Source organism: Protopterus annectens, chromosome 1.part0 (genome assembly GCF_019279795.1).
Source record: "Protopterus annectens isolate FY-2018-M chromosome 1.part0, PAN1.0, whole genome shotgun sequence".
NCBI lineage: Eukaryota > Metazoa > Chordata > Ceratodontiformes > Protopteridae > Protopterus > Protopterus annectens.
The window spans coordinates 1,245,170,973-1,245,187,332 of NC_056725.1; the positions used below are offsets into that span (position 1 = coordinate 1,245,170,973).

General features: G+C 35.1%; 1 protein-coding gene across 2 annotated transcripts in view; it reads left to right on the top strand.

Moving 5' to 3' along the window:
- Nucleotides 1-16,360, top strand: part of TBX18 (T-box transcription factor 18) — a 264,470-nt gene that overhangs the window by 23,357 nt on the left and 224,753 nt on the right. For both annotated transcript variants that reach the window (XM_044065921.1, XM_044065929.1), the window contains exon 4: nucleotides 14,659-14,830. In XM_044065921.1, the coding sequence (XP_043921856.1) occupies nucleotides 14,659-14,830 (172 nt within the window). The remainder of the gene's footprint in view (nucleotides 1-14,658; nucleotides 14,831-16,360) is intronic.

The window sequence follows — 16,360 nt, forward strand, 5'->3', positions numbered from 1 at the left end:
AAAGATTTTCTCATTTGCTACTTTCATGCAGACTATGTCACAGTCAAACCATTATTTCACTTGTGCTGTCAGGAAGAAATGCATAATTTTGTTTTACTCTGAAATAGACCGATGCATTACTATACAACATAATTAAAAAAAGGCAGGTAAGGAAAACATTTAGGTATGGAGCATCTGTATAATCACTTGAATACATATTGTGCATATTTCTTTAGGTACCATACTGTGAATAATACATGGACTGAAACTTACCCCACCCCCACCCCCAGTGTTAGGAATCACTCTTTAAGAATGACTCATAATTCAGGTTTGATGTGTCACAATAACTGCTCTGGAAAGCATGAAGACTTTCTCCAAGGTGTGTCCATAGGGATTGATATGTCATTCAGATATACTATACATACAAATTATACTTTTTCCTATAATTCTAATTCTATTTACATTTTTACATATTGAAACATACTTTTGCCTTCCAAAAATATTCAATATTTTGTTCAAAATCAAAACCATTACACCATTCATGAGGCCAAAAGCAGTAACAATTCTTTCTCGCATTTTACTTGTATGTCTTCATAAATTGTAATGTTTTATCATCATATGATGTATTTGTACACACTTTGATGTTTTCATAGTTCAAAATTAGAAGATTCAGTCTGTAATTCACTTTAAATTCCATATTGTGGGCCTATATACGTGGGGCATTTATTTTCTGTAGTTATGCTATTTTTGACAATAGTGATATTAGTAGTGACCGCATTTTAATTTTCTGTTGTTGGTGATTATTTCTGAGACTTGCTTTAATGGTAGCATTTATGAAATTATTTTACATGTTAACAATAATACCATTGTTAATGGAGGAAATGTTGAGCTAGATTTGTCTGTGTAAAAGACTATTTTCCATATACTTGTTAATTTATGATTATCTATTTATATAGTTCTTAACTTATTTTTTATTTATTCATTTATTTATAAATGTATATATTTATTTTAATGATGTTATTTATTTGATTATGCCTCAGTTTACTATAACAATCTTGAAAAATCATAATCACAAGACTATCTTATATTGAAAGACCAAAACTTTGAAGTCCACAATATCCAACTCCTAGACTATGTTAGCGGTCATTCCTGGGTTCACATTCATAGGGGAATTCGGTATTCAAGATTTTTAGACATTGTGGTCTTTATAGGTTCATAGGTTCATAGATTAGTACTAGGCTAACTGCCCTTGTGAGCCATTTTAAGCCTAGCCAATTATCCCTTGTGAGACTTAAACCCTGCACCTTGTGTTTTTAAGGCAAAAACCTTAACCATTAGGCTACTCTCCCTAATATATTTATTCATAGGTTAGTACTAAGTTAACTGCCCTTGCGAGCCATTTAAGCCTAGCCAATTATTCCTTGTGGGACTCAAACCCTGCACATTGCGCTTGTAAGGCAAACACCTTAACCATTAGACCACTCTCCCAACCCTTTGCTGTTTTCATATTATAGTCTTGGTATTATGAATTTCAAGATCGTAGACTTCATGACTGTGATAGTAAACCTTGTACTTCATATTCTAGTATTTCATGTCTCAGAGCTTTAGTTAACAAGAAAGTCATAAATACCAAACTGAGAACAAAACCTACTGAATACTAATAGCGAAAGACCCCTTAAGTTATTTTCCTTTACCTTTTCAGATACATTGCTCACTTATTTTTTATCAAATTTTGGTTTTGTATGATAGGTTTACATTCTTTATGCTATTCCATTCTAACCAGGCTTTACTGAGTTGCATAGTTTTTGAAGCTGAAGTTCACAGCTGATACATATTAGTTATATACTTCTTTGCTCATGTGTCCAGTAAATATCATTATTTTTAAAAGGATTAGATAGGCAGAAACCAATGTTTTGCTTTAAATATATTTCATTTATGTGTGCTAGTTCTTTTTAACATTTAGTTTATTTTTCTGGGATTTGGCCATTAGTTTAATATTTGTTTCTGTATACTAACTACCATTTGCATTTCCTGTAGCCCTCTGCTCTGTATACTTTTGTTTATTTTTGTTTTACAACTTCGATATTTACATATTTGCATATCTCAGTTTGAAAGAACACTCAAGTTAACTCTCTTGCTTAACTAAAAATGTATTTTGAATGAACTGTCTACTGTTTTACAAGAATTTCAGTCTACTGTGATTTTCTGTCTGCATTTGCTCTTGAGTCATTATGTTTGTCATGTTGATTTTTTATTGCTTTGTATCATTTTTTTGCTCATTCATTTTAGTAATGTAAACTGTTGGTGCATCATGGGTTGTTTATGTGCATCTTCTTATGTAGTGTGTCAGTGTACTGGACTGGTTTAGGCAGCTGTTCTCCACAGGCCTCCACTTGGCCCAGCTGGGCAAATCTATGTCCAAAAAAATAATAATAATAATAGTTGAATAAATGTAATGAGTGCTGCTTTATTTTCTTTGCTAATATACTCTGTCTGCTGTTTCTAATTATATTTTGATGCATGAAAATGCTATAGTCCTTTTTGCAAATTAGGTACAATCATTTATAGTTCTTCTCATTTTATCAGAACATACTTGTAACAAAAATATAATTGGTACAAACATTATTTACAGCACTTTATCCATTTATATGCATTGGTTAGTATTCTGAATACCATCATATCCTATTTTTCTTACTGGTTTCACTTAGTTTGGAAGAGCTGAGACTCCTGTTTCCTTTTCTATGGCTGAAAGTTTGAATATCCCCATTTCTGTTATGGTATACATTCATTAAGTATTTATAGGACAATCATGCTGTTGTTATTTCAGTTTTATACTACCACTCATGTGTGTAAATGTTGCCTCTAGATGATTTGGTTACATTGACAGATGTTGATCTGTCATCCTGATCCCACGAAAAATGGGGAAAGGGTTTTTTATGATGATGATGTCATAAAAAGTCTTGCAGTTCATGGTGATTGCCTTTTTGTGAGATTTTGGATGATCATATTCAGTTCTGCATTTAATGATTCCTATTTTGTTTCACATATAATTGCATATTCTATGTCTGTACCTATAACCGTTGTCCTTTTTTTGTTGAGATTTCGTACATTTGTTTTACATTTTTATTGTTACATTTCATAGCACTCATTATCCTGCTGGAAATCACTTTTGATGTTTGACCTTTCTGTTTTACTTTTCTGGTAGGGTAGCATAGGGGTGGATGATGATTGAACTCTCAAGCACTATTTGCCTAAAACTTATCTCGCCAAGGAACAGAGCTCCTCCATAGGAAATCACTGTTGGCGAGTTGTGCTGGCAGTGATGCCTTCTTCAGGGGTCATTTCCTCCTTCTTTGAGTTGGTGTGACTATGGAGTTGGTATATATAAGTTTGGGGAGGTAGAGGCTTGCCCCCAACATCTAGGTTCAGAAGGGCATGGCTCTTGGGAAAAAATACTTAAAAAGGTGGGTTTCTGTTTGTCCTTTTTTGGGGAATGCATTTTAGGGACTCTGATCTACATTGGCTTGAACTTCGCTCACTCATAGTGAAAGCTTTCTGGTGCTAATTAATTTACTGTAAACTTCTGAATATGCAGTAACTTTTAATATATGCATCTGAATCCAAGTCCTCGCTTTTATTTTTCCCAAAATTTAATTGTCTATTAATGTACTTTTCATTTTAAAGTGCAATAAGTTTATTGTAATTCATAATAAAAAACATAGATAACCAGTTTGTCAAATACTATTTACAATAGCTGATTCTAGCTAATGGTTTTATTCTTGCGTATTAACTAACTGCAACAAAGGACACATTTAGATAAATGGAAATTAATGAGAGTAAAATACAGCTGAATTACTAAACAGTATTTGATTAACAGCACTTAATGACAAGAGGAGCATTAATGATGCGCTTACATGAACTTACACATTTGGAAAATACCATTATCTGAATGACTTAAGATTTTTTTCTTAAATGCCTCTCTCTAAGAAAGTCATTTAATAAGACAAAAGCTCTCAGGTCAACCACTCCCCACTTATGCAAACATAAGCAGTTGTTTTTATTAAATTGTACCCCATTAATAACAAATATTTGTGTTTACATATAGAGAGAGAGATGCAACATGCTGGCCATTATTTACTTGGTACAGAACAATGAATCTACAATTTATCATGAACTGCAGTTCTTAATTTCCAATATAAGTACTCTTCCAAGACTGACTTCTTCTCAAACAGATGCAGATTTATTTTTGTTTGACTTCATTTTGTAAAAAAATGAACTTCTAGGGAAATTAATTGATGTAGGAGTTAATCATTGCCAAAGACACTGATGAATTATGAAAAATCATAGTATTATATAATCGTATTCAACATCCCTTTTTGATAGTTTCTAGAATGCCAAAAGTTTAGAATTTGTAGCCTTTTTCACTATGGATGGTAACATAGCCCAAACGATTTAAATAATTTTGCATTCTGTGTGATTAACTGCACTGTTAATAGGTAGCATGCTGTTTCTGTCTGGTGTTATGTGATGTGAGCTATAACAAGTTAGCATCCCATCCATTGGTTTATGAGTTCACTGTTGCCATTTATAAAATAGTATGAGACTTTCCTATATGCAATGGAAAGACTTTTACATTTATATTGTGTTTGCACCAAACTTAAGCTGTTTTAGTTTCATTAATTGGCATAGTCTCTGGTTCTGACATCTATAATATCATTTTAAGCTTTATTTTATTAAAATATGATGAGTCTCTTGCCAATATATTTGCATTATATCACTTTTATATGAGTATCTGGAATAACTAATAGCTAGGTATCTAGCAGTCGCTTTTATACATCTCTAATAGTTTAAAGTATATGTACAGCATGTACTTTTACTTCTCAGAATGTCAGTAACTTTATTTATTGTTCTTTTAGATGACTTTTGCAGCTACCATTTTATAGATTTTTTCCACAAAAGTGTTTTAATTTTTGATGCACTTTTCTGATACTTTTTCAGAAAATATTCCTTATTTCATTTTCTCTGCTTCCTGTAGTTCAGGTTGACACAATTTAGACATATATGGTAACATTGCCCTACTTTCCCTGGTGTAAATCACTGGTAGGCACATATACTATTCTGCAGGTTTTATAGTAGTATCAAAGAACTGAATGTGAGATGTGCATCATTTTGGAATCAATAACAACAAAAATCTTATACTTCACTTGTTTCCCAGCTTCTTGCCCAGCTTCTGCAAAAGCTTTGAATGGATTCTCATATTAATGCGTTTAGTGTAAGCATGTGGCATTATTTCTCAATTTCAAGGATTATTTGTTTCCATTAACGCATTGGGAAAATAATTTGCTAGTTCCCAAAGAAATGCTCGTACATTCCAATAGACCAGATTATCATTATTATTATTATTATTATTATTATTATTATTATTATTATTATTATTATTATTGTTGTTGTTGTTGCTGTTGTCATCACCTGGTCTACTGGCTCTGCTGTTTGTTTTTTTGTTTGCTTTTTATGTTCACTGACACAACATTGGATTGTGACTCTGTTGAACTGATTAATGTTGATTTTTATTGTTATTATTATTCCTGCTGTCATTATTGTTATTATGAGCTTTGAAATATATTGTCATCTACTAGTTCTGCTGTTATTCATTTTTTGTCTACGTTTGTTGTTTTCACTATTTATTTTATTTATTTTACTTTACATTTGTTAACGGGGAAGATCCGACTGGACCAGGTCCATTTACAGTGGAGGCCCGGAGAGAAAAGCTCCGGCATTTAGTTTAACAAGAACGATACAACATATATAGTTTAACAAAATGATACAACATATATAGCGAACAATATAATGATAATGATACACCATATTAAGGAAACACAATAAGCAGTAAAAAGAATGGTAACGACAGTTATACAGTACTGGACAGTTATTGTGAGAAGAAATGTGTCAAGCATTTCAACAGCCAACAGAATGACATTCATAATTCAGTTAACATGCAGGTGAATACTGCTGTGCCTAAGGAGAGGAGCAGATGCCCTGCAGGTGTAGCAGTGAAACTGGCTGAGTTATTGACTTATAGAGAGTTAAGGTGTGTTAGTAAGTGAGAAGGGGAGATAGGAGCAGTGAGGGTATAATTATGTGATACAAGGGCATGACCAGGTACTAAGGAGATAAGGAGATGTGAGTTGAGGGAGTTTTTGGATTGTGAGGTGGTAGGGGCAGTGGACAGAGAATGGAGAAGAGAGTTCCAGTTTGTAGCAACGGTGTGGGAGTAGAGCGCTTTCCCTGCTTTATTATTAGCCCCAGAGATGCAGAGGAGAGATTTTTCACTAGATTGAAGATGCCGGTTTGCAGTGTAGTGAGTAAGGAGATTGGATATTGAGAGTTTTTGTTCAGGGTGTTTGAGAATGTTGTAGGCAGTAACAAGCTGGTGATAGTTAAGAAGTTGTGATGACGCAAGCCATTTTAGTTCTTTTAGTGCAGTACAGTGATGGGTTCTGTATGTGGAGTTAGTAGCAAACTTGGCTATATTATTGTAACAAGATTCTAGTTTGTCTAGGTCAGACTTTCTAATTTGGGTGAAAATTGGCACTGCGTACAATAGAGTAGGGAGGAGGTGACTTTGGGCAAGGGTGACTGTAGCTTGATATGAAAGAAAGTTTCTGTGCCTATATAGTGAGCCCATTTTTTGTGTACTAATTTTATGGTATGAGAGATGTGGATATCAAAGTGGAGATTATTGTCATTTTCAGTGCCCAGAGGTTTGGTGTGGTTAGAAGGGGAGATGGTGGTGTCGTCCTTAGATGTGATGGAGAAGGAGAGGGGAGTTTTTGATCTATTAGGGGAGAATAGTAGTAGTTTTGTCTTCTTGGGATTTAGGATAAGTTGGATACCTGCGATCCATTTTTCTACAGAGTTAAAAGTTTCCTGAGTGAGTTGCTGTAGAATGGTGGGAGATGAGGCAGAGCAGATCAGGGTTGAATCATCTGCATATTGAATGAGTGTGGCATGCTGGGTTGAGCTATTGAGGTTATTTGTGAATATAAAAAAAAGTAGTGGGCCCAGTATAGAGCCTTGTGAGACACCTATGGTAGTTGAAAGATATGGAGATAGAGTTCCCTTCCATTGGACAGATTGTTGCCTGTCAGATAGGTAGCTTCTGAACCAGGCTATAGTACAAGGGGGGAAAGATAGTGATGTTAGAGAGTGTAGCAGGATGGAGTGGGAGATCATGTTAAATGCTTTTGAGAGGTCCAGGAAAATGGCAGATGCATATTTGTTGTCATTCCTGTGGAGGATGACTAGATTAGAGAAGGAAAGAAGAGCAGTGGTAGTGCTGTGATATGGATGGAATCCATGTTGTGTGGTAGATATGAGCTTGTGTGTGTTAAGAAATGTCATGACTTGCAAGTGGATGCATTTCTCTAGTATTTTAGATAGGGGGCATAGGATGGCAATAGGTCAGTAGTTGGAGAAGTCATAGAAGTTACCCCCTTTATGAAGAAGAATGATGTAAGATACTTTCCAGAGTTTGGGTATGTAGGATTCTTGTATGGAGTGGTTGATTAGGATGGAGATAGGATATGATAGGGAGTCACTAGCCATGTTTAGGTATGCAGCAGGTATGTTATCAGCTGCTAGTGTCGTGGGTTTGAGCTTTAGATGGAGTTTTTTATTGTAGAGGTGGGGATATGTGACAGAGTAAAAGAGGGGTACTATGGGATAGATTGTGTTTGGCTTGTAGTGGGCTATGTTTGGTTAACTGACCAGATATGGCTAAGATGGACATTTTAAAGTGGTGATTAAATTGAGTGGCTATGTCAAGGGTATTATCTGTAGATTTTGGAGCTGGAGTAGTGGTTTTGCTTGGTTTTAGTAAGGAGTTAATAGAATGCCAGAATTTCTGCAGATTCTTTGAATATTTGTTTTGGGCACTAAGAACGTAGTTTTATTTATTTTGTTTGGTTTCAGCCTTGGCCTTATTTCTAAGCTGCTGGTAATATTGCCTGGAGGTGGTGGTCTTTTCAGTCTTTCAGATTTTCCAGGCTTTATCCCTGGCTTTTAGTAAGGCTCTAGTGTTGCTACTTAGCCAGGGTGCATAGTTGGCTTTTACTCTAATCTTCCTGCTGGGGGCAAGACTGTCAAGAACATTAGTAAATGTAGTATTGAAGTAGTCGACTGCCTGGTCTAACCCTAGGGTTCGTAGTGGTTCCCAGTTGTAGTGGCTTAGAACAGTATTGATGTATTGCGGGGGTAAGGTTGCGGTCATTACATACTAGTTTATAGACAATAGGTTTGGAGAGTTTAGAGTGTTTACGGAGTAGAAAAGTGGGGAGATGGTCACTGAGATCATCTGGCAGACAACCTACTTTATAATTTTGCTTGGGATAGTTGGCTAGAGTCCAATCAAGTATTGATTCTTTTTTTTTTTTGTCTGTTCTAGTGGGTTCTTCAATGAGTTGAGAGAACCCATATAGGTTAATATGCTTAGTGGGGTTGTTGGAGTCAGAGGTTATCCAGTCAGTGTTTAGGTCACCTAGTAGGATAGTTTCTTGTGCTAGGTTATCTTTTGTCCAGTGTAGGATTTCTTCTATTATGAGTGAGTTATTACATGGGGGTATGTAGCAACATATTATATTGATTTTCTTGGTGTTTTTTATGGAGAGGATAGAAAACAGGATTTCAGCATTTTGAAATGCGGGTGGTGTGGTGTGGATGAGTTGGAGGTTAAGGGTGTTTTTGAAGAGAATGGCTCCTCCTCCTCATTTCCTGCCTACTCTATCTGCTCTTATTGCATTATATCCTGGGGGGAGGAAGTCTTTGTCTTGGATATTGGGGTTTAGCCAGGTCTCTGTGATGGTAAGTATGTCAGGGGTGTAGTGGGCTATGAATGTATGCAGTTCAGCTGTTTTGTTGGTGATGCTTCATATGTTGAGATTTAGAATCAGCAGGTCAGATGTATGTTTGGTTGTGAGAGGACCTGGATTTGAGTGTATGTCACCAGAGGTTGGTAGTTTTTGTAGGATTGACAGTATGTGTTTTTTAATATTTGTTGTTTGTGAGATTGGTATATATATGTGTTTTTTCTACTGTTATGTGTTGGTGTCTTGATGTTATGTGAGTAAGGTATAGCTGTGAGATACAGAATTGTAGGGCAGATGTAGAAGCTTGTGTGAGCTTGAGAGGGTGAGGTAATATGGGTTATTTGATAAGTGTTATTGTGTAGTGGTTGGCCTGTTTATATGGTAGTGAGAAAAGCTAGTGATATGAGTGCTAGTGATAGGGATGATAGTGTGGTTAGCATGATTGTATTTAGAGTGAATACTACAATTATTTCTCTGGTTGGTTGGGCAAAGTGTGGAGGTGTGCTGGTGTGGTATGTGCTGCTGGGAGTGGGAGTGGTATAGGAATTTGAAGGAGTAGTAGGAGTGGTGTAGGAAATTGAAGAGACTACTGAGTGGGAGGTTGGTGAAGTAGTGGGTGGGGCAAAATGGTCAGGTGATTAGGGTTTAGAATAAATCTAGAGGTAGTGGGGGCGGTTGCGAATTGGGGGCAGGGCAGGGTAGGGGAGTGAAGCACTAGTTTAACATTGCCTTGTGACTCTAATATACTAAGGTGCACCTTACAGATTTCCATTATGATAACCTGAGCATTTTTGAAGTGAGATATTTATTTTCCATGACCACTTTTTCCCACTGTTATTGCATATCTATTTATGTATTAAAATTAAAGTAATGTAGTCAACAGGCAAGAAAATGATAAATCTGATGAATCAAGAGGTCCCTTTCTTTCTTTCTTTCTTTCTTTCTTTCTTTCTTTCTTTCTTTCTTTCTTTCTTTCAGAGTTTATAATGATTTGTCATGTCATTTTCTGACTGTTAGAGGTTTGTTTATTCATCTGTATTTGTTAACCAGGTTAGAGCCCTGATTCACATCAGCATTTTTCACACTCAGTCTAGGAGCACTGTCTGCTTAAGTGACTTGTTCAGATTCACAGTAGACAAATGGAGGATGTTGTTTGCTGTGTTTTTTAACCTATATTTCCAAAATCTATATGCAAATGTAGTGTTTTGTCTAGTTCTAAAGAAAGAATATAATTTCCTGTTCCTGTTTTGGTAATTTCTTTGTGTATTCTGTTTGTGTTTAACCAGAAAATATGCATTCAGTTTAAGACAGCTTTTAAGTTGTGTCCAGAAAAATGATGACTGAGGGCACACATTATTTCTGTAGACATTAGTTTTGTTTTGCACTCTATTGCTCTGTACCATAAGCTCAATCCAAATGTCTTTGTTTAATAAAGGAACTGCAAATTCAGCTTTTTAACTGTCACATTTTGTGTTCTTCCATCGTAAAGTTAAAGCAAAGAGCTCCACATGCATAGTATTAAATTCATTTGGAAATTTTGCAAAATAAACAGTTGATGTTGTTTTACTGTACTTATTGATTCACTGCAATCTACAGTAAGAAAGAGGGCAGATTTTGTCTTTTCACTAACAACTATTTGAATGCTCCTGAGAAATGAACCTTCTAACCTATTATATTACTTATATGCTGGCAGGGTTTATTTTTTTCATGTAGTCCAAAAAGTAGAGAAAATATTAGGAGACTCTACAACATTAGCTTTCTTTGTACTTTCAATGTTTCCAGTAGTAGCAGGAAATAAAACAATTATGAGAGAGAATAAGGCTTAATGTTTTCTTTCATGATCTGACTACTGTTAAAGTTAGCATTTTTGTTTTGGGGTGGTATATTCCTTGTGCTCATTGCAGGTGACTACTTGCAGTGCAGATTTCAAGTAATTTTTTTTGGTAAAGTGATCAAATCACTTAACACTTTCCAAAGTCAGTAGAAAGTAAAGTGAATATAGTTTAAATCAATCCCATCTCACTGGCTCACCACCAAATGCCATGTGCTGTCAATATGAACGCTAGCCATTAAATGTGTAAGGCACATAAAAAGCAGAACAACCACACATCATTCAGATATTCCTGATTTAAAAGACAAAGTGTGCCGGTCCTGGGGTAAAAAAGCAGTAATTGCAGCACAGCTCACACTAATACAGGTCTACTTATCTCAATGGTTAGCTCTTAAAATGATTATTCTCAGTAAAATGTGTATATTATTTTTATAGTGGAAAGTGTGCCAGAATGCGAGTGTTCCAGCAACATCATCAAATAATTCAATTCCAGATTCATTTTTTGAGATGAATTCCAAACAAACTAATAATATATTAATATATTTAGTCTTGTCATATGCTTCCCTTGGAAAACTAATAAAAATATACCATATTTTTCTATATCCTGGTAACGGTACAATCAAGAGGTGTGTGTGTATCTGTGTGTGTGTGTGTGTGTGTGTGTGTGTGTGTGTGTGTGTGTGTGTGTGTGTGTGTCTGCGTGTGTCTTGGTAGTGACGATGATTAGAAAACTTACTTTGATTATGAAAGTGAAGAGTGACAAACACACACAAAATTATTCTGAAAGATTCATAGTCTTTAATTTGTCAGTTTATATGCACAGCCTATCAGTGTGTTATAGATTGCTGAAGTACATCTTAGAGATACCCATGTGGTTGATGCTTTCACCTTAAATACTGTATATTATTTTCCAACACTGAGAATTTATTGTCCTGAATATCATTTTAAGTCAGTATGTACACGAATGTGCTTATGTAAACTACTCTAAATGGGCATGCAAGGATATAGTTGTATTCCTTGTTGCATGAAACCCACCACATTTTGTCACTGATCACATATGTGTCAGCTGTATAATTAGCACTTCCAAGGTAAATAATTAATGGAGATTAAGCTAATATTGCATATTAAAATGACTCTAAAGCTATTCATTTTCTTTTTTATTTTAATCTATTGTATGGTTAGAGGCAATTAAAATAAAATGTATAGACTGACATATGTACACATGGACTTATAAAGCACACACACACACACACACACACACACACACACACACACACACACACACACACACACACACACACACACACACACACAAGGAAACCCCACAGTTTTAAGAAACAGAGGAACTCAAATTAGAAAAATTCAGTCTCAGTCTTTTTAGACTAAGCTTGAGGACCAGGGGGCCATTATGGAGCCCATCCAACATTTCCACTTGGCCTAGGGCACTGCTTGCTTAAGATTCACTTAGTAGGCAAATGGAAGCAGAGAGAGAATAAACACCTGGCCTACATGAAGCTGCTAGCAACCATTCATAATCTTTATTCTGTGTGCTTCCAGACACTGAAATCACAGGAGTGGGAAAAAGGGTTTTGGGATCTATCTTATGTGATCGAAAAACACATTACTCGAACACGTCTTCATCGACACATAAACAGAGAGCACACTAATCTCCGAATGGCCACTTCAGTGAATTTTTTCCCAGGGGAAAAAACTCTTGGCCATCATTGGGTATTTGCCTTTTTCTCCACTGTAGTGCAATCTTGGAACTGGTATATTTAGTTGAGTGTGTGTGTGGGGGGGGGGGGGGGTGAAGCCCCCCACTTTGTAGAGTTTGAAAGTTTGTATTTTGTTTCTCTGGCCAAGCAATTTTTTTTCCCCTGGGAAAAAAATTCATGGAAGTGGCCATTCAAAGATTAGTGTGCTTGCTGTTTATGTGTTGATGAAGACGTGTTCAATGAACATGTCTTTCAACCACATAATACAGACCCAGGATTTTGTGCAAAAACATATTTGTTCTCCCTTAGTAATAGCAAACTTAAAAGCAATTACTTTGAGTATAAGGAGTGTGAGGGATACAGTTCCCGTATATGGGGTACTTGAATGTTGCTACTACAGAAAGCGCTAGTTTCAGACAACTAATCATTATCTGTCCTATGATCATTATTTCATGCATTCAGTTGGAAAGGCCTACAGTTTGCTACAGGAACACTTACAAGCTACATGCTGACTAACCTTTGAGGCAAAATCATATTCAGGGCACATAGTCTAATATTCTAATGTTACTAATGAATTTTATTGGAAATCTTTATAGACTGTGAAGCATTTTTAAACCTGCTAACATGCTAACGTGGATAATTTCTCTGTGGACTTTCTGTCTTTCTTTTGGCTAATTTTTCACTTAATTTTCATTTACGTGCTTTGGAAGATATGCTTATTCTTTCTTATAATGCAGTTCAGACGATTCTTTCAAGTCAGTGTTTTATACTGCACAGAGGGTTATACTTAGTTACTTATTTCCCAAAGCATATACGTTAAACTCATCTTATATTTAAAAACTTATTTAGAGTTAAAGTAGTGGTCTTACAGTTTTCATTTTGTCAGTAATAGCTTCCCTGGTTTACCTTATTTAGATTGGAAAAGCCAATATTACATGAAATGGTCCAATCACAATGTTATTCCCTTTTACATAATGGAAAAAAATATACACTTATGTTTTACCTTATCACCCCTTTTCTTGCACAGCTTAAAACACTCTAATGTGCGACCAGTCTTGGTAGTGTTGGACTTTTCAGTTAATAAGTAGGTATTTTGCTGTATTTTATACTGTTTCATATACAGCTGAGTCATATGGTTTAGTAATATACTTATTTTACCATGATGCCTTAACAATTGCTAAACTAATTCAATGAGGAATGAAGACAGTCTTCAAAGTGTAAAATATGCCGATATTTGGACTGTTTCTATAGCTTGAATGAGTCTTAGTAGATGAACGCATTTCCCCTAATATGATGATACTACTCTGAAAACTAAGCTGTTCAATGTAAGATTAATACATTAATTTGTACTTAAGTAGTATGTATAAGGCATATTAAAACTATAAACATTTAAGGATTTTTTTTAAATTATAATTTTGGCCTCCATTTCCTGTATACCATTGGCATTCACATGATCTGTAACAGCTAATTAGTGCATTTGATGTTTTTTTTTTTTTGTGTGGAATGAGAGTCATTCATGGGAGGCTCTCATCCAGAAAACCATCAGTGGATGTTTTTGTATGTATTTTCCTGCTAAACTCTATATCATCTTGAAAAGACACCACACAATACTGGACTGTGAAAGAGGGCACTACTTGCACATGTCTGGTCCCAACTACACAATATACTGCTTTGCATACCTGCCCCACATTGCCCCACCAACTACTGGCTTTCTGCTGTAGTAACCCCAGCCTCCAGTAGGTGTCAGTGTAAGCAGTAGGACTAGCTGCCTCCCTCCCCCTCCCTCCAGCATAGGTGAGTCAGCACTGGCTGGTCTCTCCCTCCTCCTTGCTTAGCTTCTTCAGCACCTGAGCTGCTAGTTGAACTCAAGTCATTTGGGCTGTACTTAGGGCTTTCTCCCATAGAAATTCAGACATTTGTCTTTTTCAAATTTGGAGAAAGTAAATTATGGCTATAAACTGATTTTAGAACTGGCATATTGGTTAATAAAATGATGCAATTAAAGTAATTAAATTAACTAGCATAAAATATAATGTATAATTAAATCTCATAATATGATTATTTTCCCTTTAAGTAAAATAGTTATAGTTCTGAATATTGAAAATTCAGGATACCTGTGTAAATTGCTTGGATAATAAAGCTTTCATTGACTCAGACTTTTACAATTCCTATTTAATAACAGTAATATTTTGGTTTTGCCTATAGTGATTACCCGCTGATGTTTTGACTGACAGCATACTGTTTACTGTAATTTTTTTTGTTAACACAGATATGTATACCACAGCTCTAAGTGGATGGTGGCCGGCAATGCTGATTCTCCGGTCCCTCCTCGTGTTTATATTCATCCTGATTCTCCAGCCTCTGGAGAAACATGGATGAGGCAAGTAATCAGCTTTGACAAACTGAAACTCACCAACAATGAGCTGGATGATCAGGGTCATGTAAGTAAAATGATTTAAAAACTAGGATTACATAAAGTGCATTTCTGCTATATTTGTTTGTTTATTATGCAAGTAAAATGATTGTAAGTCTGGAGTTAAGTAAAGTGCATTTCATCATTATTTGTTTCTTTCTTATGTAAGTAAAATTTCAGATCTGGGATTATATAAAGTATATTTCATCTTTGTTTCTTTCTCGTGAAAGTAAAATGATTTCAGGATTGGGATTACGTAATGGTCATTTCAACTGTGTTTGTTTCTTTATCATATGATTTAAATTTCAGGGACTAGTTACATAAAGTGAATCTCAGCTGTGTTTCTTATTTTCTTTTTTTTTTTGTTATATTGATATTGGTATAAAATGCTTTTATGTTATTTGGTTTAGATTTCTATATCGCATTGTTGGCAAATGTACTGAATACAGGAAGTTGTGTATTTAAATTCTGAAAGATAACACGTATGCCTTTAGAACTGCTTTCATATTTGATAATTACTATTGGCTATTTTAAAAGATATTACTTGAAAACATGCTGTTATTTAAAAAAGGTTAACAGAAAAAAAAATACAATACAGAAGTTCTGATTGGAAAATTCTAAACCAGTGCATGAAGCTTGCACAAAATGCTTCTTCTTTAAAGACATAAGTCTTTTGTGTTATTTCATGTGTGAAAAGAGTTGAAAGACATCACCTGTAGAATTTTTAAAGGATTCTATTCATATGTACTGGTTTAAGATTGGTATTGTCTCCATTTCACAGAACCCACTTTAGCTGTGCATTATTAGGTGGCCGAAAACAACAATTTGGCATTTGTACATGAAGAAATATTTAGCTTTTTTATTTAGTTTAGTGTTGTTCATGTATTTCACATTTTGCATTGAGAGATCACCATTTTGAGGCTGTATATTGCTAAGTCTGTAATGGATGGTAGGACTAGTTTAAGAAAAATATCAGGATCTCCTAAAATGCATAAGGTTTAGTAAAGAAGCTGTGAAAATATGCTATATTGAGGATCTGAGATTGCAAGTTAGAAAACTGTGTTTTTTTTTACTCTGTAGATCATAGGTGAATAAATCAGAGTACACAACTCATGCTTTTAAACGAAACATGGAGTAGAACAGACATTACATAGACTGACAGCTTAGATATCTAATATTTGTAGTCCTGAAATACCTTCTTAGTCTTGCTGTAAGAACATTGCTGGTGGGAGAATAAAATTCTTTGTTTTTCTCCCTCCTGTACCGCCCATGTTGTGATAGATAACCAATGGTGTTCATAGTTTGTGTAGAACTAGAAATATTTGCATGAGATGACTGCTAATGAGTACTGAGTGAGCTTAACTCTTACTTTCTGCGTGACATGCTTTTTGCAACTTGCCCTCATTGTGTATAGATCTGTTTGTCTATCTATCTATGTGTCTATATATCTGTTTATCTCTAGTTATTTGCTTTTACTAAATGAAAATAATGATTACTTATGAGGTATTTATTTAGGTTTTTGAATTTGTATAGTTTATTATTTTTTATAATATTTTTT